This window comes from Choloepus didactylus, chromosome 1 (assembly GCF_015220235.1).
Source record: "Choloepus didactylus isolate mChoDid1 chromosome 1, mChoDid1.pri, whole genome shotgun sequence".
Taxonomy (NCBI): domain Eukaryota; kingdom Metazoa; phylum Chordata; class Mammalia; order Pilosa; family Megalonychidae; genus Choloepus; species Choloepus didactylus.
In genome coordinates this window covers 104,848,757-104,871,465 of record NC_051307.1, presented here as the reverse complement: position 1 = coordinate 104,871,465, position 22,709 = coordinate 104,848,757, and the positions used below count along the sequence as shown (strand labels likewise).

General features: G+C 42.6%; 1 protein-coding gene across 4 annotated transcripts in view; it reads right to left on the bottom strand.

Annotated features, from left to right (window-relative positions):
• MASP1 (mannan binding lectin serine peptidase 1) overlaps nt 1-22,709 on the bottom strand; it is an 82,406-nt gene that overhangs the window by 43,843 nt on the left and 15,854 nt on the right. For all 4 annotated transcript variants that reach the window (XM_037838568.1, XM_037838558.1, XM_037838575.1 and 1 more), the window contains exon 3: nt 1,261-1,438. In XM_037838568.1, the coding sequence (XP_037694496.1) occupies nt 1,261-1,438 (178 nt within the window). The remainder of the gene's footprint in view (nt 1-1,260; nt 1,439-22,709) is intronic.

Genomic DNA, 22,709 nt, shown 5'->3' with positions numbered 1-22,709 from the left:
AGTAGCACAAGAGTATAAATCTCAAAATTCAAGAAACTTAAGATCTGTGCATTTCATTGTATGTAAATTTTACATTAAAAGAAAAAACTGTAAAAAACTATACAAATGATATGCATGGTGAAGTATTTAGGAGGAAGTGTATGTAGGCAGTTTACTTTGAAGACATTAAAAAAGATAGATTGATGGATGGATAGAAGATAGATACACACGTGATAAAGCACAGAAGTAAAACATTAATGGTGGAATCTACCTGGTGCTCATTGAAGAGTTTTTATAATTTTGCTGTATGTTTGATGATTTTCATAATGTTTGGAAAAAAAAGACACAGTTCCTGTGCTTGGGGAGTTCACAGTAGACCAAGGAGAACACTGAAAAACCATCACTATCATTTGCATTTCATATCACAATTTCTAAGCACATTCATGCACATTATTTCACATTTGGTCCTCCAGCAACCTTGTGAGGAAGGCAGAACCAATGAGATTTTTCCTTCTTCAAAGAAGAAAATTATATTCTCAGTCCAGGTAAGTGACTGGTCCAGTCACACAGCAAATCAGCATCAGAATCCCACCTGGGAAGCTAGGTATCCTCTTCATAGCCCAGATTTGCCTGCACAATAACACACTCTGAAATACTGCTTGGGGTTAGTCTTACAAACTAGGGCTATATGTCAGTGGTAGGAAGGGAGAAGATGGTCCCTCTTTTTGGGAGGGAGAAACCGCTTCCAGTAGAAGTGCATGATTTCAGAGTGACGTGGACTTTGTCACAGGTCTTGAGAATATGCGGAAGTGAGTGATGAAAGCAGAGTACAAAAGGGAATTTCAAACATGGGAAGCAGAATTCCTAAGGAGAAGACATTGGAGAGCTCAGAGAAAACCTGGAGAGAAAAGAGTGTTTTAGTCTGGCTAAAAAGTAGTGAAAGTAGTGTTTGTGAAGAGACGTATGGAGAGTTAAATTGGCAATAGAGGCTAAGGCTAGATTGTGGAGGGCTTAGAGTGCCAGGTAAAGAAGTATAGAGCTTGAAGGTTAGAGGTTTGGGGCAAGCGGGATTGAGTGGACGAGGAATGGTAAGTAATTTCACAGTCAACAGCCTCCTTGCGGTGCTTTTCACAACTGGAGGAAGGAGAGGGGAATGGGGAGGAAAAGAAGGGAGAAAGGGAAGAAGAGACAGGCAGGAAGAAGATAAGAGAACACAAGGCAGCTTCAATCTTCAGAGAAAGAAGGAGTTCCAGGGATGAGCCATTCCATTCTTTAACTTACCCACGGCCATGTAGTGAGCATCAAAGCCTGTGAATCGTTCCTCATTGGAGAAATCTGATCGGAAAGTGATGGACATGAAGGAGCCAGGGGAGTGGACCACTTCTTGGCCTGGGGTCTGCTCTGTGTCTGTGGTCTCCCTGCCACAGAAGGTTGCCAGCACCTGGTCTTCAGTTTCCACCTTTGAGGTCAGGAAAGGGAAACAAGATAAGTGGCTTCCAAAGTGAGTGTCTTTGCTGGTCTCCAGGAGGAAAGTGGGAGGTGGCTGCCCATGAGTATAGACCAGACAGTCTGGGAAACCCAAGGAAAGGGGATTAGGGAATCTGAGATTTGAGGAAAGACACATGATAGGTTAGGTCAATGCAGCCATCCAGCCACTGTTTCATTCATTTTGTTTAGTTCCATAAGAAGTGGCTTGACATTTGTCATTCCTGTTGACAGCCAAATGGTTTATTTATTGAAAATAACTCAATGTTAAAATCCAAAAGGAATTAGATGGATTCCATGTGCAACAGCAACTTACCACATTTTCAAAGTAAAGAAGCTTTATACACAATTTAAGTCATTCATTGAACATCTAGTGTATGTCTGCCTCTGAGCAAAGCAACGATAATAAGACGTAATAGGATAGGAGAAGAGTAAGACGTGTTCCTGTTGGCAGAAAGGCAGTATTCAGGTTGAGGAAAACAGACACAAAGTTATTAAACAGTGTGACAAGTGCTTTAGTTAGAAACATAAGCACTATGAATGCATTGTAAAGATCCCTGTTAGAGTGTAAGCAGCAGAAGGGCAGGACTTTGTTCTCTTAACAGATGTGTCTTCAGCATATAGAATAGGACCTAGCACATAGCAGGTATCTGTTCCAGTTTGCTAGAGCTGCCGATATGCAAAATACCAGAAATGGATTGGCTTTTATAAAGGTGATTTATTAGGTTACAAATCTACAGTTTTACGGCCATAAAAGTATCCAAACTAATGAATCAACAAGAGGATACCATCACTGAGGAAAGGCTAATGGCATGTGGAATACCTCTGTCAGTTGCAAAGGCATGTGGCCATCGTCTGCTGGTCCTTTGCTCCTGGTGTGTTTCAAAATGGTTTTCTGCAAAACATCTCTGGGCTTTTGTCTTCGCTCCTGTTCTAGTTTGCTAATGCTGCCAGAATGCAAAACACCAGGAATGGACTGGCTTTTATAAAAGGGGGTTTATTTGGTTATACAGTTACAGTCTCAAGGCCATAAAGTGTCCATCAACAGCAGGGTACCTTCACTGGAGAATGGCCAATGATGTCCAGAAAACCTCTGTTAGCTGGGAAGGCATGTGGCTGACGTCTGCTCTAAAGTTCTGGTTTCAAAACAGCTTTCTCCCAGGACGTTCCTCTCTAGGTTTCAGTTCCTCAAAAATGTCAGTCTTAGTTGCACTTGGGGTATTTGTCCTCTCTTAGCTTCTCCGGAGCAAGTGTCTGCTTCCAACAGCCATCTTCAAAATGTCTCTCATCTGCAGCTCCTGTGCTTTCTTCAAAGTGTCCCTCTTGGCTGTAGCTTTTCTTCAAAATGTCACTCACAGCTGCACTGAGTTCCTTCTGTTTGTCAGCTCATTTACATGGCTCCAATAATTTAATTCAGACCCACCCTCAATGGGTGGGGCACATCTCCATGGAAACACTCAAAGAATTACAATCTAATTAACACTGATAGGTCTGCCCACACAAGATTGCATCAAAGATACTGGTGTTTGGAGGGACATAATACATTCAAACTGGCACAGCTCCTCTGTCAGCTCCTGCGCATCTTTGCTTCTTTCTCCCAGGGTGTTTCTCTCTAAGCATCTGGGAGTCCTCTTTTAGCTTCTCCAGGGCAAACTCTGGTCTGCATTTCTTAGCTTAGCATCTCCAAACTTCCTTCTGTCTGCATCTCCAAGCATCTCCAAGCATCTTCAAGTGCAGCCTCAGTGTTGGCTCTTGAGCACTCTTAAGTGCTCCAGTGAACTAATTAAGACCCACCATAGATGGGCTGGGTCGACACTTTCCTGGAAATAATTTAATCAAAGTTCTCACCCACAGTTGAGTGAGTCATATCTCCATGGAAACAATCCAAAGGTTCCATCCTAATCAAAAGATTAATAAGTCTGCTCTCACAAGGTTGCATTAAATAACATGGCTTTTGTGGGGGATATAATAGATTCAAACCAGCACAGTATCCATCAAATATTTGTCACCAAGAACTAAAAGTGCAAGACACGATGAGAAACCTGGGAATCTGTGGGGAGAGTAGGGGGACAAGTCCTAGGAAGGATACATTGGAACTATATTATTGTTGACCTTGAATGCCATGAAAAGAAGTGATTCTTAATTCTGTGAGTAAAGGGAAGACATTGAAAACAGGGAGGTCATGTAACACAGATACTTCTGGAATCATCCAGAAATCAAATGTGTGTGTGTGTGTGTGTGTGTTAAAAATTACCAAATGCTAAAAGAATTCCTTGCTTTGGAAGAGTCAGAGATTTTGCGTAAATTCAGAGATCCAAGCAGAAATCCTAAACCTATCACCTAAAGCTTATTTTGTGGGGATTTGGTTTGGGAAGCACAGTGTGGTAGCTGGTTGGATCATTTATTTGGCTATGAATACCTGGCCTACCCATTGCTCTTTCACCTCGATTCTTTTAAGCTTCTGTTTGCAACCTCTGGACTGACGTTTTCACCAAGATACATGAGAAAAATCTCTTACCAAGAACTATTTCTGCTGTCTTTCAAAATCATTGAAACAAAGTTCTCAAAGGCTTTCTATCTCTAGTAGTTCCTAATGGATTCATTGTTTTGTTCATTAGCTTAGTTTGTCAGAAGTATCTTGACATTTGACACTTCTGTTCTGAAACTAATGGTTTATTTATTTAAAATAAGTGGGAGTTTTAAAGAAAAACAATTTGCCCTGGCAACAAAACACAAGGACAATTAATCACTAACTTGGGGAATTGAAGTGTAAACATAAGATGAGATCATGGCTTTGCTACTTATTCCTCTTCACTGCAGATACTAGTTGAACTCAAGCCAGCTTTATTAGTGTAGACTGTGCCTATCTGCACACAGTTGAAATGTCACTTCCTTGGACATCCCAGATAGTGCGTTGTTTTGGTTGAGTTTTTCAGATAGCTGAAAGTTTACCTAACTATAATTTAAAAAAATAATGATAAAATTAAACATTTTAGATGTAATGGTTTTTAAAGTACTTTGTATAAATCTCTATTTTCTTAAGTAAAACATACTAATCCTTTCTTGGTGATCCAGCATCAGGAATGTCAGCCACTGTGATGCTATATTAAAATGATATTCTCAGGAATATTGAGTTGTGTAATGCTTGCATTTAACATTCCCAGACAATAATGCCTTTAGAATGCTTATATGTTCCTACTGTATTTTATCTCCTGTCTTTTTGTCACTGTTTTACTTGTACTTTTCAGTCTGCTTATTTCTAATATGTTGTGAGATAGAAACCAGTTAATCTCCCCTTTTTAGAACTTAGTAAAAATAAGACTAAATAGATTCAGAGTGAGTGTCTGAGAGAGGGATTCTTCTATGATGATTGTGAACTTGAGGGTACATCTTTGTGATTTCTGCTTTGAAGTAATGCAAAGAGCATGGGCTTGGCAGTTAGAGGACATAGTTTCCACTCCTGGCTCTACCATAAACTGCTATATGGTCACCCCCTCTCTGGCTTTCAGTTCTCTGCCTGTGAGACAAGGGTGTGAACTAGCTGAGCTCTAGGTTCCCTTCCAATTCTGACACACTACTGTTCTAACAAGTAATTATACATACGTTAAATAAACTAAGATGGTAAACATAATTTAAGCAGACATGGATTGTTGCTTGCTGACGAACTTGAGCTTGTTTGTGGTCCATGTCTATGTAATATAAAATCAATTACCAATAAACAGTCATGCCATGAGCATTAACAGTTCCAACCAAAGCGACCTCCTTCCTGTAAATTCTTCATGGTCTCTTGGGTTTTGTGGTGCCTATTGCATGGACACTTAAGTGAAACTGACTAGAGATCATTTGGATTGAGGGCTAGCTTTAATGAGTGTTTGTGATAAATAACCTCCCACCTTGTAACTTCTGCACTTAAGGACTTGTTCATGATAGCGGATAAGAAGTCATCACCTGCAGAGCTGAACTATTCCAGAGAACAGGTTAGCATGCTCCAGCTTGGGCCCACTGGGGAAAAATCTGAACCATATATACTTTTAGAAGCAGGGAAGAAGAGGCCAGTAGCCTGGAGTCCTGGGAATTCAGCCTGCAATCCAGAATAGAACCTAAGAATATCAGACCTGGGAGGGTTCCTCAAGAGTTATTTCAATTGCCCCCACCCCACACATATCTTCTAGAGGAAACTGAGGTCCAGGCGGGGGAAGTGATTTGCCCAAGGGTGGAGAGATAACCATGAATATCCTCTGATATCAATTCTGCTTTTGGAATTGCTCTGACCCTAGGGAAAGGAATGCATGAACCCGGAGAGTGCAGGACAAAAGACACAGGCACTTGGCCAAACAATTTTTCTGGCTCAAGGGCCTCTTGAAACCTTATCTTGGGTGCATGGACTATCTCCCAGAGAGGATGTGGCTCAGTGACAGCTCCAGCCATAACCTAAACAAAGGGGTGGCTGGCCCTGGCTATTGTTTGCAACCTCTGCTGTAGATTATAAAGTTCTACAAAGATCATTAACTTCTGAGTACAGGCAGGTGATTGAGCCCTGCCTTCTGCTGGGGCTGTACCATCTCTGGGGTCATCAAGTCAACATGATGGAGGGGAAATACCTCATCAAAACTTATGAATATTCATTATAATAGAGACCCATGTGTCTGGGTACCACAGACTCTTCATTTTTCTATCTCTTACCGTGACCAACTATTTCTTTTTAGGCTATTGTTATTTAGAGTGCCAACATGAGGATGCATTGCTTGATTTTTTTTTTTTTTTTTCAACTCAATTCAACAAATATTTATGCATAAAGTTCTGCCTGGACTATAAAGTAGGGGTGCCAAAAATTACTTATTTGTTGCATGAGCTTTATAGGCAAGTCCTCTGCCTCTGGGAATTTGAAATTTATAGGAGAATAAGATTAATACTCAAATATGTAGGTGTCAGAGTTTGGTCAGGGTATGGTAATTGCCATGAGAGAAGGGCAGCCCCAAGGTTTTAAGGAAGAAAAAATTACAGCCAGCCAAGAGGAATCAGAAAACACTTAGGGAAAGAGAATATCCTTAGAACTGAAGACTGAAAGGTGAGTAGGATTTAGGCAGATGGAGATGGTGGGTAGAGGGTTAGAAGGGGTAGTGGAGAGAGCACATAGGCAGAGGGAATAGCCAAGGTATAGGGGTATTCAGGGTCTCTCTGGGGCAGGTTCTGTTGAGGACTGGTTGCTAGGAGGGGAGATCTGAGGAGGAAAAACCAGAGTTTTGTTTTCCACAAGTTTTCCAACTCAGCAGAAACCTCATAAACCTCCTGGGCAAAATCAGGACAGGGCAGCAGAAAGTTGGCCAAATTTCTGTGGGAAAATAGCTATGGCTTCCCACATGTCCACAGAACCAACACAATAGAGCCTACCAAGTGCATTGACAGCCCAGCCAACAGCTACTCATCGCCTCCTTAATTTAGGCAGGCATTCAGGGAGCATGTTGGAATGTTCTGTTGTCACTCCAGTACATCTGGAAACTACATTTCTCAGAATCTCCTTCACTATATAGTTCTAAGCTAGAGTTGGCTGGAGAGAGGAATTTGTGGAGTCTGGAAGGCAGTGGTCATTACTTTTTCAAGGTGGTTTTGTGGTCAGATACAGAGCTGGAGAGATGTGGACATACCCAACATGTTCTAAGTTGTCTTTACTCTCTTCCACCGTGCATCCAGCTCTTTCCTCTGACCATTGGCTCTGATGACCAAAGTGGCCCAGGACATAGAGATGATGGATAATCGGAGCCAATAGCTTCTCACGGACCTCACCATGAACTCCCCCTTTATGGTCTCACTTTGGCCATTATATCAGTTTCACTTCTCAGACTCCCCTGCAGGCTACATTTCCTCCCAGGCCAGGCCTTCAGAACTGGTTAGTGACCTTTTTCTTTTTCCTCCAACTCCCCCTCCCCAACCTTCAGTTCCTCAGCTCCTCTTATAATTACATGAGTTCTAATGCCCTTAAGTATTCATTGTCTGCTAATCCTCATAAAGGCTCTGCTTTCCCATCAGATTGCTGACTGAGACAGTTATTGGCACCAGAAGTAGGATGCTACAGTAAAAACAAAGAATATTAGAACATATGCCCTTGGTTTTGGGACTGGGTGGCAAATGGGGTCTAGAAAAGTAGTAAAAAAAAAATGGATATAGGAGACTTGAGAAGGTAATCTGAGTTATGTAGTGGTGAAATTGACAAAACTGTTACCTGTGGTAACCTAGAAGGTAGAAAATGTATACAATGAATTTGTGGATCTGCCTAAGGAGATCTCTACACAGAATGTTGAAAGTGTCAGTTGTGTGCTTCCAGATGTGTATAACAAGATACACATTGAAGTAAATCTTCAGTGTGCAAGCAGAATTGAGAGAAAATATGACTGTACTAGCTGGGTTGGAAAATAAGACTATTTCTCATCTCCATTCTCTCCACTTGCAAAAGATTTTAAAAGTTAAAAATGACTTCAGGGTAAAGATCAAATCCAACTCATGGCCATACGACCCCTTAATATCCTAGAAAGATTTAAGGCAGTTCCTAGTCCCATCACACAATGACATGCCTTCCAAAGTAGAGAGGCTTATTTTGAAAAGAACTGTAGGTATTTTTTTTTTTAATGGAGCAGACTATATAGGAGATATATAGGAGACCCCAAAAAGTTTCAAAGGAGATGTACTAACTTGGACTGAAAATGACTGTGACAATTCAAAATGAAAAGAGGCCTCTGGGCTCCAGGCTTCTATGCAGAGAGAGCCAGCTGAAAAGGCTACTCTGCTGCGAACATGGGCCACTTCTTATGGAAATGAAAGAATGTCTTAGAGGGTAGAGTCAAAAAGCAGAGGTAAAGCCAAAACCAGAGGGCAGAGGCAAGAACCAAAGAGAGCAATGGACTGGGGAACCACTCCTAGGAGCAGAACTGGGCTCTAATCAAGGGACATTCCTGGTGCCTGGAGTAGACAACATGTGTCTGGTCAGATTTCAGAAGACCATAGAACAGAAACTGCTATATACCTTTTGTTCCTCCCATTTTTCCCATTGGAGTTCTATCATGGTTATCTTGTTTTGTCTCACCAAGACAAAAATATATTGCATATGTGGAGGGCAGATAACTCTTCTTTTTGGTTGAAAGATTCTTGGAACAAGAGAAACTGCACTTAAGGAGCTTCAGCCTTGAAGTCTCATCTGCCTCTGGACCTGGTTTAGAGCATGAAGACCTGGAGTTCAAGCCTGATGCATTGATGGAATGAGACTTTTGAGAGGTGAGGGGTAAGGGTATTTTGTACATGGAAGGAACATGAGTTATTTTGGCCAGAGGGAGGACTGTGGTAGATTGTTTGCAAAAACAGCCATGATAACCCAATTCCTTCCATTCCTGTCCACTGACCCATTTACAATGGGATTTTGCAGCTTTGACAAAAAGCATGTTATGTGCCAGAAGTGGTAGGGCGCCTTCTAAGCTTAGGCCTTAAGGGGCCTTGCAGCTCTTTCCCATGTGGACTGCTGCTCTGAGGCCACCATGTGAAGAAGCCTTGTCAGGTCTACTGGAGAATCAAAGTCCACATAGAGCAGAGAAGAGTCGTTTCAATTGTCAATAGTCATCTCAACCAGCTAACAGCCACCACCAGCCACTTGCTGGGTGACTGAGCTGTCTTGGACTTTCCAACTTCAGTCAAGCCACAGATAACTATAGACACACGAATGACTCCACACTTACCAGCAAAAGTACCATCCTGCTGCTCTCTGTTCATTGTGCACTGCTGACTAACAAATCATAAGTAAGTAAAATGGACATGGTTTTACCTACTAAGTTTTGGGGTGGTTTGTTACACAGTAATAGATAACTATTTCGGGGAGTAAGGAAGTGATTTGGGGCAAAGAGCAAGACTGAAATTTGTGAACTGGAATTTGGATAATCACAGTCTCATGCATCCTTGGGGCCTTGGAAGTCACCTAGTCTAACCTCTGATCTTTCTACCACACGCTTATCAAAAAATCATACCACCTTTTCATGATCAGCTGCAGAGACTGGAAACTTACCACCTCTCAAGGTAGCTCAGGCCATTTGGGATCATGCTTGACTTAGAAAGTTCTCCCTTGGCCCCATACTTAGGAATATAACCCAGGGGAAAAATTTCATGAACAAAGATGTCTTAAACAGTCATATATAATAGCAGAAAATTAGAAGCAATCTAAATAACCCAATTCTAAATTAACATTAACTTAGTAAAGTATCACATAAATGGAGAATTTAAAAAGATCTGGAAACATTCTTAGTAGGTAATATTGAGTGAAAAAAATCAGGAAAAAATTATGATTATGGTATAATTATAACTGTAAAAGTAAGCATAGGAAGACAAAAAGTGGGAGGAATTAGAGCAAATTGTTAACAGTGGCCAGTGTAACTACAGATAATTTTCCTTTTTCCTGTTTATATGTTTAAAAAGTATTTTAAAAAGGAACTTCTAACTTATATTGGGTCCAAAGCTACCTACCTCTAGCTTCTACACAACAATACAAAATCAGTCAGTTCATGTCAACAAACATTTATGGAGAATGTGGGACATGCCAAGCACTACATTAAATGGTGGCTCACCTTACAGTGGTGGAGTCAGACCACGGTCACTCCAATGGAGAGACAGGCGTCATGACAGAAGTAGCCCAAGTGCAAAGGGAACACACAGGAAGGCTAACTAACCCAGAGAGGAAGTCCAAGGTTGGCTCCCGATCCCCTATCTCTCATAACCACCTAAGTCTTCCCTTCTTCCTCTGACGGAGTGGTGTGGGGGCTCCTCACTACTCCGTCACCGACTCTCATTTTTTCTACCCTGGGTCCCAATGGAGTTGAAAAAGAGATGACAATCTTTGCCTTAATTCCATACAAAAAATAAGGTGAAACATAAAATTCTGGTAAAACAAGCAAGGGACTCTCAGAATAACTAAAATTCTCATAAGGTTGTCCACAGAAGGGAGAATCTCATGTCCATGGACAGTTTTTGTGGTTGTGAAGTCCAAGAGGGAGTCAGTGGATCAGGGGTAGCAAACTGGATGGATGAGGAGAGGGAGAAGAGATTCTTTGTCTGGAGTTCAAGTTCGTCTAGACTTTCGGGAGAAGGGATAGAAAAGGGGAGAAGAGACAGAGAGCGCGGGGAGAATGATTTATTATCAGGACACAACACATGACATGTGACAGATTCTGAGAGCAAGCCAGAGATACACAGAGAGGCTATTTAAGAAAGTTTGTGTTAAGACCATCTCTTTCTTTTTGAGGTTTCTCAAAAGAGTGAGTCAAATTGTGAATTGCTTTAGATTTTTTTTCCTGCGTTTTCTATTTCCTTGGATGCAACCCTTATGGAGACTGATCTTGTGAACTTTATCTTTCTGTGTGTTGTGCATGAGTCTTCTCCAATTATTAGATGCTGGGAAAATTACTTAAACATACTGTATGTCAGTTTACTTATCTGGAAGACAGTGAAAATAAAAGCATTTATACCACAGGACTGTTATGAATAAGACATGCGTTAATATATGTAAAACATTTAGAAAGTTGCTTGGAATACAGCCAGCACTCAGCAAAAAAGTGAGAAAAGCAGGACTGCTGAGATCCTGTCAACTGAGATCACACCTTCCTTGGCTCCCAGCTGCAGTGGGGCTTGAGGAAATCCATGTGCTTGAGAATTAAGGGACTTAAACTGTCACTGCTTTTTTTCCAGGTTTCACTCCTTCATTCCTAATTTCACTGAAGCCATCAGCATGGGGCTCCTCTATTGTAAGGACCCCAGACTCAAGCCATTAGAAGGGAATTTAGAGAACCTCTCAGACAGCCTCCTCATTTGCCAGGTGGCCTTTTAGGTCTGTTTGGCTCTCTGCACTTTAAAAAGCCTCCTAACAATCATAGATGGTGGGAGGCACGGAAAGTGTATTACCCTTATTTTATCAGTGAAGAAGTAATGTAGGGCTTCTGTTCACAAGAGGATAGCATCAAGTCCAGGAATTTCTTCACATTCCTGGGCTTCAAGGGCTTATTTTGGATCTGTGAATTTAGGTCAGTGATTCAGTGACAAACATGGGCCCAGGACGGCTGCCTCACAGGTGAGTGTTCTGTATTCTGAGCTCACCTTCACTGCAAGTCTGTCACCTCCAGTGATTAATGGTCCAATCTTGCGACTTTACCCAGTGGCATCAAATTTTGGTTAAGGATCTCAGGTAGGAGCGAATTAAAGGTACCAGCCTCCAGACAGGAACTTGCGACTAGATAAAAAGGAGGCACATGATATGTGAGATTGTGTGTGGGGTGTGTGTGTATACACGTGTTGCATCTTAGAAGCTCTTGAAAGCCATGTAAATAAAAATAGATTCTATTCAAATCAAAGACTCTAATCGACCTCAGACGAAGGTGTCAAGAGGTTGTTGCTCCAATTCTGGTCCAAGTCATTTGACCATAAAATAACCATCAATATCATCATCATCATCATCATCATCATCATCATCCCTCCTTCTGTGTGGGACTTCCCAGTTGACACAGCATTTTCATCTTCTCTATTTATTTGTTCATACTGGCACTTGTATGATGCACTAAGTAGGCAGAGATTATAATTCTGGGCCCAGAGAGGTAGCATGTCCTCAGAGCTACACAGCCTAGGAAAAGCAGACCTGAGATAAAATCCATATATCCTGACTTCCAGGCCTGGCTTAGAATTGGAATCAAAGAACCACAGAAGGTCAGAGCTGGAAAGGGCATTAGAGGGCTTCAAGTCTGTCCCTCTCCTTTCACAGATGGAGAAACTGAGATGCAGAGCAGTAAAATAGCTAGTTCAAAGTCATATGGGCACTTAATGGCAGAGCCAGGACCAGGACCCAGGTATACTGATATTCCCAACACAGTGTTCTTATTCATTATTTGCTAATCAGAATTAAGACCTCCTAACAGAGCCTGGTGAGTTGCCAAGAAGGTATTGTGTACAGACAAATGCTAAAAGCCATAAAAAATATGGGGGCCTGAGAAACAGCTGGCAGGTCCTCCAGTGTCCGAGAGCCCTTCTGCTGTCAGGAAGGATAGCACATGCGTGGGGAGGGCTTCAGACAAAAAAGGGATGGTCTCCAGGCAGCAAGAGTGCAGGGAGAAGAAAGAGCTGGTTGGGGAGGGGTATTGCCACCAGCCTGGGAATTAGGCATCCCGCAGGTGGGAAATTGGCTGTGCGCACCTTCTCAGCAGGAGCAGGCATGGGGGTAGGAGGAGTGGGCAGAAAGTCTGGGAATCCTGGCTGGGAAAGCGGGCCTGTGGAGGATTTATACTCTCTTTGGCCAGTGAAAGGCACAGACACCCTCCTCTCCACAACCCCACTTTTTCTAGGGCTTGGAGCTGGGCTCATTCACATGCAAATCCCCTTAGCCTCTTGGAGGCTGGGCCCCAAACAGTACAAGGCAGAAAAACAGCCCAAGGACAGGAAAACACAAAGGGTTGTTGTGTTCTTCTGCTGCAGAGGCAGCCTGGCTCAAGGTATGTCACAGGCTGGACTGGGGTGAAGAATGATTAGGCAAGCACTGAGCTGGGAGAAGGGACTCATCCCCGGCCAGTGTCACCCTACAGTTTCCAGGGATGGGTAAGCTGGTGGTGTGGTCTGCCACTACACAGAGTCCTGTCCCTCCCTGGCCCAAATTTACATCTTCAAATCTTGGCATGGAAATCCTTCAAGGGCACTGGAGTAGGAACCAAACAGCCTGGGATGCACTTATTTGTCATGTGTCACTAAACTCCCCAGACAGTGGCAAGCTGGAGCCGGCTCCTGCCAGCTTACAAGAGCCCATTGTCAACTTTCAGGAAATTTGCAATCCTGTTGTTAAACACAGCCGTCAGGAAAAATTAAGTTTCATAAAGGAACAATAAAATTAAATATCTTAAAGACAAATAAAATATAGAAAAACTCATCACTTTCTAATTATTTTCACATTTCACTATTATCTATGCTTTGGAGATCATTCATGTTTATTGCTTCCGAATGGTGAGGGGGGTGCAACTGCTCATTCAGCCACATCAGGGAACTCCCCATGGTGGGACTATTTATGGCTTCAAATCAGGAACCCCTACCCCCCATCCAGTTGTTAAACATTTACAAGGGCCCAGCTGCCTCCAGGCCTCGGTTTTCTTCGCAAACATAAAAAGTGGATACTAACATCGTCCTTTTAGAGTCACCAGATTAAATGAGACATTGGGTGGGAAAGCAGCCTGCAAACTCGGTAAGTATCTATCAGCCGGCAGCAGGTAGACAATTCCCTGGGGCGATCTGGCCCGTCCTTCCCTGCTCCCCACCATTCCTATCCGTCTTGTCTTGCTCTGCTCCATCCATACTTGCTGTTCTCTAAACACGCCAGGCACTTTGCATCTTTGTGTCTTTGCACTGGCTGTTCCCGCTAGTTGGAAAAGTTTCCCCCCAGAAAGCCAAGTGGCTAACTTCATCTACTTCAGGCCAAATGTCACCTTCTTAATGAGACCACCATATTTAAAATCATAGCCTGACCCCCACCCCCATCCCCCATCCCCATCCTGCCAATCCCCTTTACTCTGCTCCATTGCTTTGCTTTTCACCTTATTGCTCACTATATAATTTACGTATAGATTATGTTTAGCATTTATTGTCTGTTTTCCCCAGTGCACTGTAAGTACCACAGATGGCAGGGATGTTTGCCTATTTTAATCACTGCTGTATCCCAAGCTCTTGTCAACAGTAGGCACTCGATGAATATTTGTTAAATAAATGAATACGCCTACCTCCTTGCCCTTTTCCTCTGTGAGCACACCACAGTAACAGTGCGGTCCCTTTCCTTGAGGTCAAGCTCTGCTTTTACCATTCATACAAGAGGCATATACAAGAGCATCCTGTGTACACACATGCACATACATGTGCACACATGTGCACTCACATCCCAGAGCACTCCCACCTCACACCCACATTCACCGCATTCTCTACCCCAGCATCCTCCTCCTGATTTCCATCACCCAGGAGCCTGTGCTGTTTGCACTTCCTGCATAAAATGAGCTTTTATCACACTTTTCTGAAGCTTATTTTCACTTCCTGAATCAGCTAGAAGAGGTGTTTGGGGCCCCATATCTCTGGAGTGGAAGAATTCTGCTGGGGACTACAACTGAAATTCATGAGAAAGTTTATCCATTTCTCATTTCCCTCTGAGGCCAGGTCCTCCTTCCCCAGGGAGGAAGCCCCGCGGGCTCTCAGAAAATTAGCATAGCTGCTTCCATAGCTGGGGTCAGCCTGAAGGTTGAGGGCATGTTCAAGTAAACACAGAGCATTGCACAGAACTTATGAGCCCTGGGGTCTGAGAAGTCAGTTCTGGTGGAGAAGGAGGGCAGTGGGAGGGAATTATCTCTTAATTACACAGCAGGATGCAGACCGACCCAATGTGGCCTCATGGAAAGAGCACTGGGCAGGGAGTTGTGACTATCAGAAATGGAAGGGCTTGGAGACACCAGATAGTCTGGCTCCCTCATTGGGCAGGAGGAGAAACTGAGGCACTGAGCAGAACGGTGACTTCCCCAAGGTCTCAGAAGGAGTTGGTGACTGATTTCTAGTCCTGAGACCTCTCTTTTATATCCACTGCCAGATGACATGCTGCCTTTTCCTGTTCTGCACCAGCGCTTGCTTGTCACTTGTATAAACAGAGACATGAGTCCTAAACTCATGGGGCTGACAGTCTGGTGGGAATGAACTTGAGTTCAGCATTTAGAACTTGTGAACCACAGACAGATAATGTGAGCACTTTCCCATCCTTTGTAGCCCAGAATCTACTTCCTATTATTTTTGCAAAATATTTTTTCCTCACAAAGTGGGGTAAAAGATAAAGTTCTTTAACAAAATCTAGAAAACACAGGCCCCTCAAGGACCTTCCCTTTTATTAAATTTTACTAAATTACCCCCTAAGGCAAGGTGTAGCCTTAGGAATAATTCATGGCCAAGGAGCATTTTATGGTCCTTTCCAGATAGAAACTGTCCTTAGAAGGGCCCATAGTGAGATAGAACCATGACTTGGGAGTAAGAAGACCAGGATTTAAGACCTGGTTTTGCTGTGGAAACTTGGATATGCTCACTGAAGTTCTTTGTGCCTCAGTTTCCTTTTCAGTAAATTAGGCATAATGTCCCTGTTCTTCCTATTTCATAAAAATTAAATGAGGTAACAAATTAGAAACCAGCATAAAATTTGTCTCACTACAGGTTAAATACTCAGGAACAAGAAACAATCTCCTGCATTTGAATAGCCCTTTCAGAGTACTTTTCCATCAAGTGTCTGAAAACAGAGTGACATGAGTAAAGTCTTACGGCCAGTTAGTGGTGAAGTCAATGTAGATGAGAAAACTGACATTCATTGGGGATTTGGTGATACCAGGCACTCCTACCCTTGCCCTCATTACCACTATAACAGTGTACTGGTTTGGAACTACGTACCCCAGAAAAACACGTTTTTAAACTTAATCCATTCCCGTGGGGTGAACCTATTGTAAGTAGGACTATTTACGAGGTTACTTCAGTTAAGGTGTGGCCCAACTCAATCAGCATGGATCTTAATCATATTACTGGAGTCCTTTATAAGAGAATGAAATTCAGACAGAGAGAAAGCCTCTGGAAGCAAGAGCTGAAGGTTAACAGAGCCCTAAAAGAAAGGAGAGGCCAGGAGAGGCCACCATGTACATTGCCATGTGATAGAGGAGCCTAGGATCACTGGCAGCCAGCCCCAGAACACCAGTCTTCAGGAAGAAAGTATTGCCTTGATGACACCTTGATTTGGACCTTTTCCTAGCCTCAAAACCATGAGCTAATGAATTCCCATTGCTTAAGCCAGGCCATTGCATGGTATATGCTTGAGCAGTCAGGGAAACAAAAACAAACAGTAATATTTGTAGAGTTAGTTATATACATGTTGGGCTGTCTACTTAGACATTAAATGCATTTAGCTCATTTGGCTTTCATAGAAAGCCTGTGAGATGGGCATTTTATTATCCCCATCTTTACAGATGGAGAACGGGAACTTTAGACGATTTAAGCAACTGCCCCAGAAAGAGGTGAGGCAAGACCTGACTTCAGTCTGACTTGCTTTAAAGCCTGAGCTTCTAACCAATGAGCACTACTGTGTGTTGTGGGACTGACTGCACTCAAATCCATCATTTCATTTAAACATTCCTGCAGCCTTTGAGAAGGTACTATGTCATTATGTACTTTATTTTACTGATGTCAAAACCAATGCTTAGGGAGCTCAGAAGGTTGGGCAAAGTCAAAAAGATGGTAGCAGAAACAGAATTTAACCTTCATGTGTAGGGCTCTTTTCAACACTGTCTTCTTTGTTTCCGTGCCTACTCCTTACCTATCCTAATGACTCTTAAGCCCCATATCAAAAATCTATATCAGAATTTCCAACTGTATACTAAACTTAATGTGTACCAACAGATTTTATATCTTTTTAAACCTACTCCTTCCCTTTATGTTCCTGATCTCCATTTCTGGAAAAGTAGCTATGACTGGCTCATAACCTCAGCTTGACGCCTCTGATTCTTCCTTCTCCTTCTCCCATACAAAGCCAGTTCCACTGAAATTCACCTTCACCTATTTCCACCTGGGCTTCCATAGCTTTCCTAGAGGCTTGTGGTCTTCCTTGGAATATACTGTATTCAAATAGCCATATTCAATATATTTTATATTCAATATAGCAGCTGCTACCTAAATGGCCACATTTAACAATTCCTGTTTCCTTTAGCTTGGACTGTGCTTAACTCCCCTTACATACGGTTCCAAATTAACCTTCTTTAAGCATGCCCCTGACTGTGTCATCTGTCCCTGGACCCCAGTTAATCTTTTCTGACTGGGAGGACCTAGACTCAAATGGCAAAAGATGCCAGGCAAAAAACACAAATGAGTGAAACAGGGCTGCTTTGTATTCTTTAGACAGAGACACACTTTGCACATTAAATGCGGAAGGATATTCTTCACTTCTGCAGAGAAATGTGGTTTCACCTATTTTTCCTGAAATATGTGTTCTTTTTAGACACTTCCATTTTTCCTACTTTTAATAGAGAAATTGGGTGGGGTGGGGTGGGATTCAGTTTCTTTACTGTAAGAGAAACAATGTGCAAGCAAGATGTGAGCAAACCTTAGCTTGGTGGGAACTACAGGGAATGGTAGAGATCCCACATACAGAGATCACCTCTACCTGGTGTCCGCCATGCCATGGGGGAAGGTACCAGGGTTGCCAGATTTTCTGATTTTTAAGGAGAATTTGGAGAAGTAGATTTTTGTGTGGGATCAGAAATTTTACGTTGATTTATTTCCTTTTTTCCTTCATTTCAAAACACAGAGGAAGCCAATACTAGGCTGCCCAACAAAATACATCTGCCGAATTAATTCAACCTGTTAACCACTTATTCATGACCTTAGGAGCACATGATTAAACCCAAATTTATCAAGCGTTTTCTCAGTCTAGCCCCAGATGATCTTTCTAGACTTTTTTCTTATGTCTCCATAAGACATGCCAATCTTGCCTATTCTCCGTTCTGCATCATTCCCATTCTTTTTAACCTCCTTGCCTTTTAAATCAACTCTGCTGGGGCATCTTGCTTAGAAAATTGCACTGTGGGGTTCCTATTACCCCTCAAGACTTCTCTCAAATCCCCTTTATTTCAGAAGCCTTTTCTGACCACCCAGAAGAAAAAAATGCCACTCCTAAATTTACATACTGTCTCATACTTCTCAGGTTACTTAATCTGCCTCTAATTTATTAATTAGTTATCTGACTCATCACAAACCATCAAACTGTGAATTCCTTGAGGGCTGGGACTGTCTTACTCATCTTTGCAGGCCCAGTCTCTGGTACAGTGTCTAGCTCATGGTAGGTTTTCAATAGGATTCTTGGACTTCATTCCATGGACAATGGGGAGTCACAGAAAGCTTTTGAGAGCAACACAACAAAGCAATGTTTTAGGAAGGTCTCTCAGGATGCACTTAATAGATGCCAATTCAGCTATATGCACTTTTAATAAGAGAAATAGAGAGTGAAAATAAAAAACAACTGAAAGTGAGTTTTTGCCTCCTTTTCTAATGAACAGATGCTATGAAGTGAGTTTGAAAAACACACTTTTCAATGCATGAACCTACTCTTCCTTTGGTGATTCTGGTTCCTAAGTACACCTCTTTCAGTAACTATAGCTCCAGGGCTCCTTTATAAATACGTCAACTACTTCATCTGGTGCTCAACCAAAGGAAATGTAGTTTATTCCATCTCTGGGGGAAAAGTGGCTCTTGTGCACTCACTGAAAGGCTCTATTATATTTAAGGGATTTTCAAGAGTAAGTTTGACTATTGTCAATGTTTGCCTTACACTGCAACTTGAAAAGCATCCACAAGATGGGGTACCACTGTAGTTTGATTTATTTAGAAGAACATTGGGCTGAGAGTCTTGAGATGTAAATTCTGGTCCTAGTGTGACCTTGGCCAATAAATTGCCCTTCCCTGGATTTTAGACATGAAGATCATGGAATTGGATCATGATGTCTAGGTGCTTAGATTCATAGAATATCAGGGTTAAGGTGGACCTTAAAGACCATTTGGCTCAACTCTCTGCACTTGACGGAGGAGGAAACAGAAGCCCCTCCAGAAGTAACTCCGAAGGTCACTGTGAGTTAGTAGAGCATGAAAACCAGAACCCAGGTCCCCTGACTCCCACCCCAGGCATCATTTCTCTGCACTAGGGTGCCTGTAGGTTTAATAAGCCATGAATTGCTTGCCTCATCTGCTCACGCTGCAACCACATTCCAAGGAAGCTGACATTGCCATGCAGATGTGCACGTGCATCGAAGACCATGGGCTGCAGGGAATCAGGTCAGAGAGGAATTTTAATAAAACCTGAGCATTTGGACCACAGTCCTGGGGTCCTGCTCTTCTTCAAGCTACTGCTGTACAGTGTTGACAGTTCCATAATTACAACAGACCCACGTGGCAAGGGTGGTCCGTGGGCTTGGGTTGGGCCTGAAAGGGTTGCCGTGAGCTGGAGAGACGTTTAAACCCACTCATATGTCTACCAGGGGAATTCAGTCAGAGGGAACAAACTTCACAACAGGGGACTTCACCCTGTCAAAGGGAAACTAACCAGTGTACTTAAAATTGCTAGGAATGGGCCAGTGGTGGCATGCGATAAGTTCTCTTTATATAACCTGCCATCAGCAGATTGTAGTCTCTAATTAGAGCCCTTATAGTCACGGAACTTTGAGGAGTTGACTCTCGTAGCATATTATTACTGCTTTCTGGCATTATCCTGACTTGGATCATGAGGGTTTGGTGGGGTCATCTGGAATGTTATAGCAAAGGGGATTGGTATTAGAATTCTGGAATTTAATGGGCCTTAGGGAATCATCTCTTCCCATCCTCTCATTGAACAGATGGAAAAACAGAATTTTGGAGAGGAGTGTTGAACTGGCCCAGGAGTCACATAGCATGCTAGCGCTTTTCCTCAGCTGGAAAGAAAAGAGTGTTTCTCTGGTTCATAGAAATATTAAGGGGACTAGGGGATGGGGGGCACAATTAGAATAAGTGAACAGGTTTCAACTATATGTGGAAAATTCTGGGTTTGAGAGTTCAGAAGCCTAGGGCTAGTCCTGTTCCTGAATTCTGAGCTTCAGTCTCTTCTTCTGTCCAACAGAGACTTGACTAGAGCAGCAATATTTGAGCTGTCATTCCTCAGAAGTGCTTCAGGGGTGGGCAAGGAGGATGAATGAGCTGAGTGAGCTTCAGGGTCACCTTCAACCCTTCAATCAACCTGTGCAGCTCCATTTTTATCTGTTTTCTGTATTGGGCCTAACGAAGATTTATCAGAAGAAAAGTTTCACTGGGGAGGAAATATTTGAAAAATAGAAACAATAACAACAGTGTGGGACTAGATGCCAAGGGTCCTGAAGCCCTGATAGTCAGTGAATTCTCTACTCCAGAGGGAATCTCTGCTGGACATGTGTGGACCTGGGCACAGGACCCTTAGGTCTCCATGTGAGCTCCAGCTGTCAGTCCATGCAGATGCGGTGCCCTGTGAAGGGAGACCTGCTCGTGCCAGACTGCTGGAACCTCTGCAGGGAGGCGAATTCCCATGCCAGGATGGCTTCTGGAAGACAGCTAGCTGTGAAAGCAAGAGTGGAGAAATACACGTTGCCTCCCTCAATGTTAATCCCTTCTTCCAAAGGAATTGGAAAAATGTGCCTTAATTAAAGATGCAAGGACTGTGGGGGCAGATTGCTTCTTTGCTGTGCACAGCTCATGCGGCCTGCCAAAGGGCTTCTAGTTTTGGAGCAGAGAGGGCCCTATAACATTTTATTCAGCTCCATTTCACAGATGAGTAAACTTAGCCCCCGGAAGAGTAAGTTCCTTGCTCCAGATCCTTTGGTGAATTAGTGGCAGGTCTGAATCCCAGGCAAGGACCCAGGACCATGCTAGTTTTTCAAGAGGTCCTAGGTCAAATTTCGTTGGTCTTTCAAGAAGGTGTCTCACCACCCTGGATAGAAACTATCAATCAATTTCCAAAATACTCTCCATCCAGAAAGGCCAAACTTTGGGTAGAAATGTATTCCAGTGTCTTTAATTGAGTGTCTGAAGAGGTCTTTATCTCAGCTTCTATCATTGCCCTTGAAAAGTACCATGTCATTTTTTTTCCCACTACAAAATATAGCTGATGTCAGCTCCTTAATCTGCCTTGACAGGGGACTCAGTTTATTTGGGAGCAAAGGAATGAATTAAATCCTTTATGATGTGTTTATTATCTTGATAAAGGAATCCTAACAAGATTAATATTGGCATCTGCCTGAACAAGAGGAAAACGTGTGAGAAATGATTTCCCAGTGGATATGAAATTGAGAGTCAATTTTTGGGGTAGATGGAGGGGGAATAATGAAAAGTCATTGTTACACCTAAAGGAAAAAATTCTGTGTGATTTCTGTGGTCATGAGACCTCAGTATCCATAAAAGCATGTATTTCCAATTTACAAAATTTCTAGATGATTGACGTTTTTGAAACAGAGAAAAAGTGGTTAAGAAGTTCACATCAAACCTTGTCCAAATCCATCGACCTCAATATTATATTAAGCCAATGTTTGGCCATTTTCCTTCTGGTCAAGATCACTCTTCAACCTAAATATTAGAGAATGCCATGGGTTTTATCATGGGCACTAGTTGGGGAATGGGCTGGAGTATTCTGCTAACCTAATGACCCATATCCCAAATCCACTTTATCCTTGAATTTTGGCTCTGAAAAGAGCTAGATTATATCCTGGAAGGTATAACGGACCTTTGTGTCAGAAAGTTCACTAAAGGATGATGAAATCTAGGGTGTCAGTGAATACTCCCTCGTTGATCCTTATAACCTCTGAGAAGTTGGCTTCATTTTTAATGAATTTATAGAAACTATATGTCAGTCTAGATTACCACCTCATCTCTTAGAGCAACCCCCTTCCACCTCTTCTCATTCTTTATCTGTCGGCCTTTTATGGTCATTGCTATTTTCCATCTTGTGCAATGGCTATTTGTGTAGGCTCATCTCTCTTTGTAAGGAACCATGTCGTTTGCATCCTTATATCCCCAGAGTTCCTAGAGCAGGGTATTCAAATAGGGGCAGCATCCCATAGGGTGGTGGTTTTCAACTGGGGTGATAGTCCACCCCTGGGGATTTTTGGCAGTGTCTGGAGACATTTTTGGTTATCACAACTTGGGGATGGGGTACTACTGGCATCTAGGGAGTAGAAGCCAGAGATGCTGCTAAACATTCTATAGTACTCAAGACAGCTGCCCTCAGCAAAGAATTATCCAGCCCAAAGTATTAAGAGTGCTGAGGTTGAGAAGCCCTGCCATCAAGTACTAATTAATATGCCATCAAATACTAATTATAGCCACAGAAACCTTATTGTAAATGGGATATTTCATGGGGACCCAACATATGCAATGGGCAACACCCAACATATAAAGTGAACTTAAACAGGGTAGGGGTCCAGAGTCCCACTTACCATGCCTTCTTTCCCCTTCTCCAGTGGCTCCTGTAAGTCCTTGCAGTATTCTGGGGCTTGGCTTGTGAGCCGTTTGGTTTGGCCAAAAAACCATGGGATTCCAAGTCGCAAGACATAGGTTTGGGACCTTGATCTACCACTTACAAGTTGTACAACCTTGGATGACTTGCTTAACTTTCCTGGATTTGTGTCTTTGCCTATGAAATG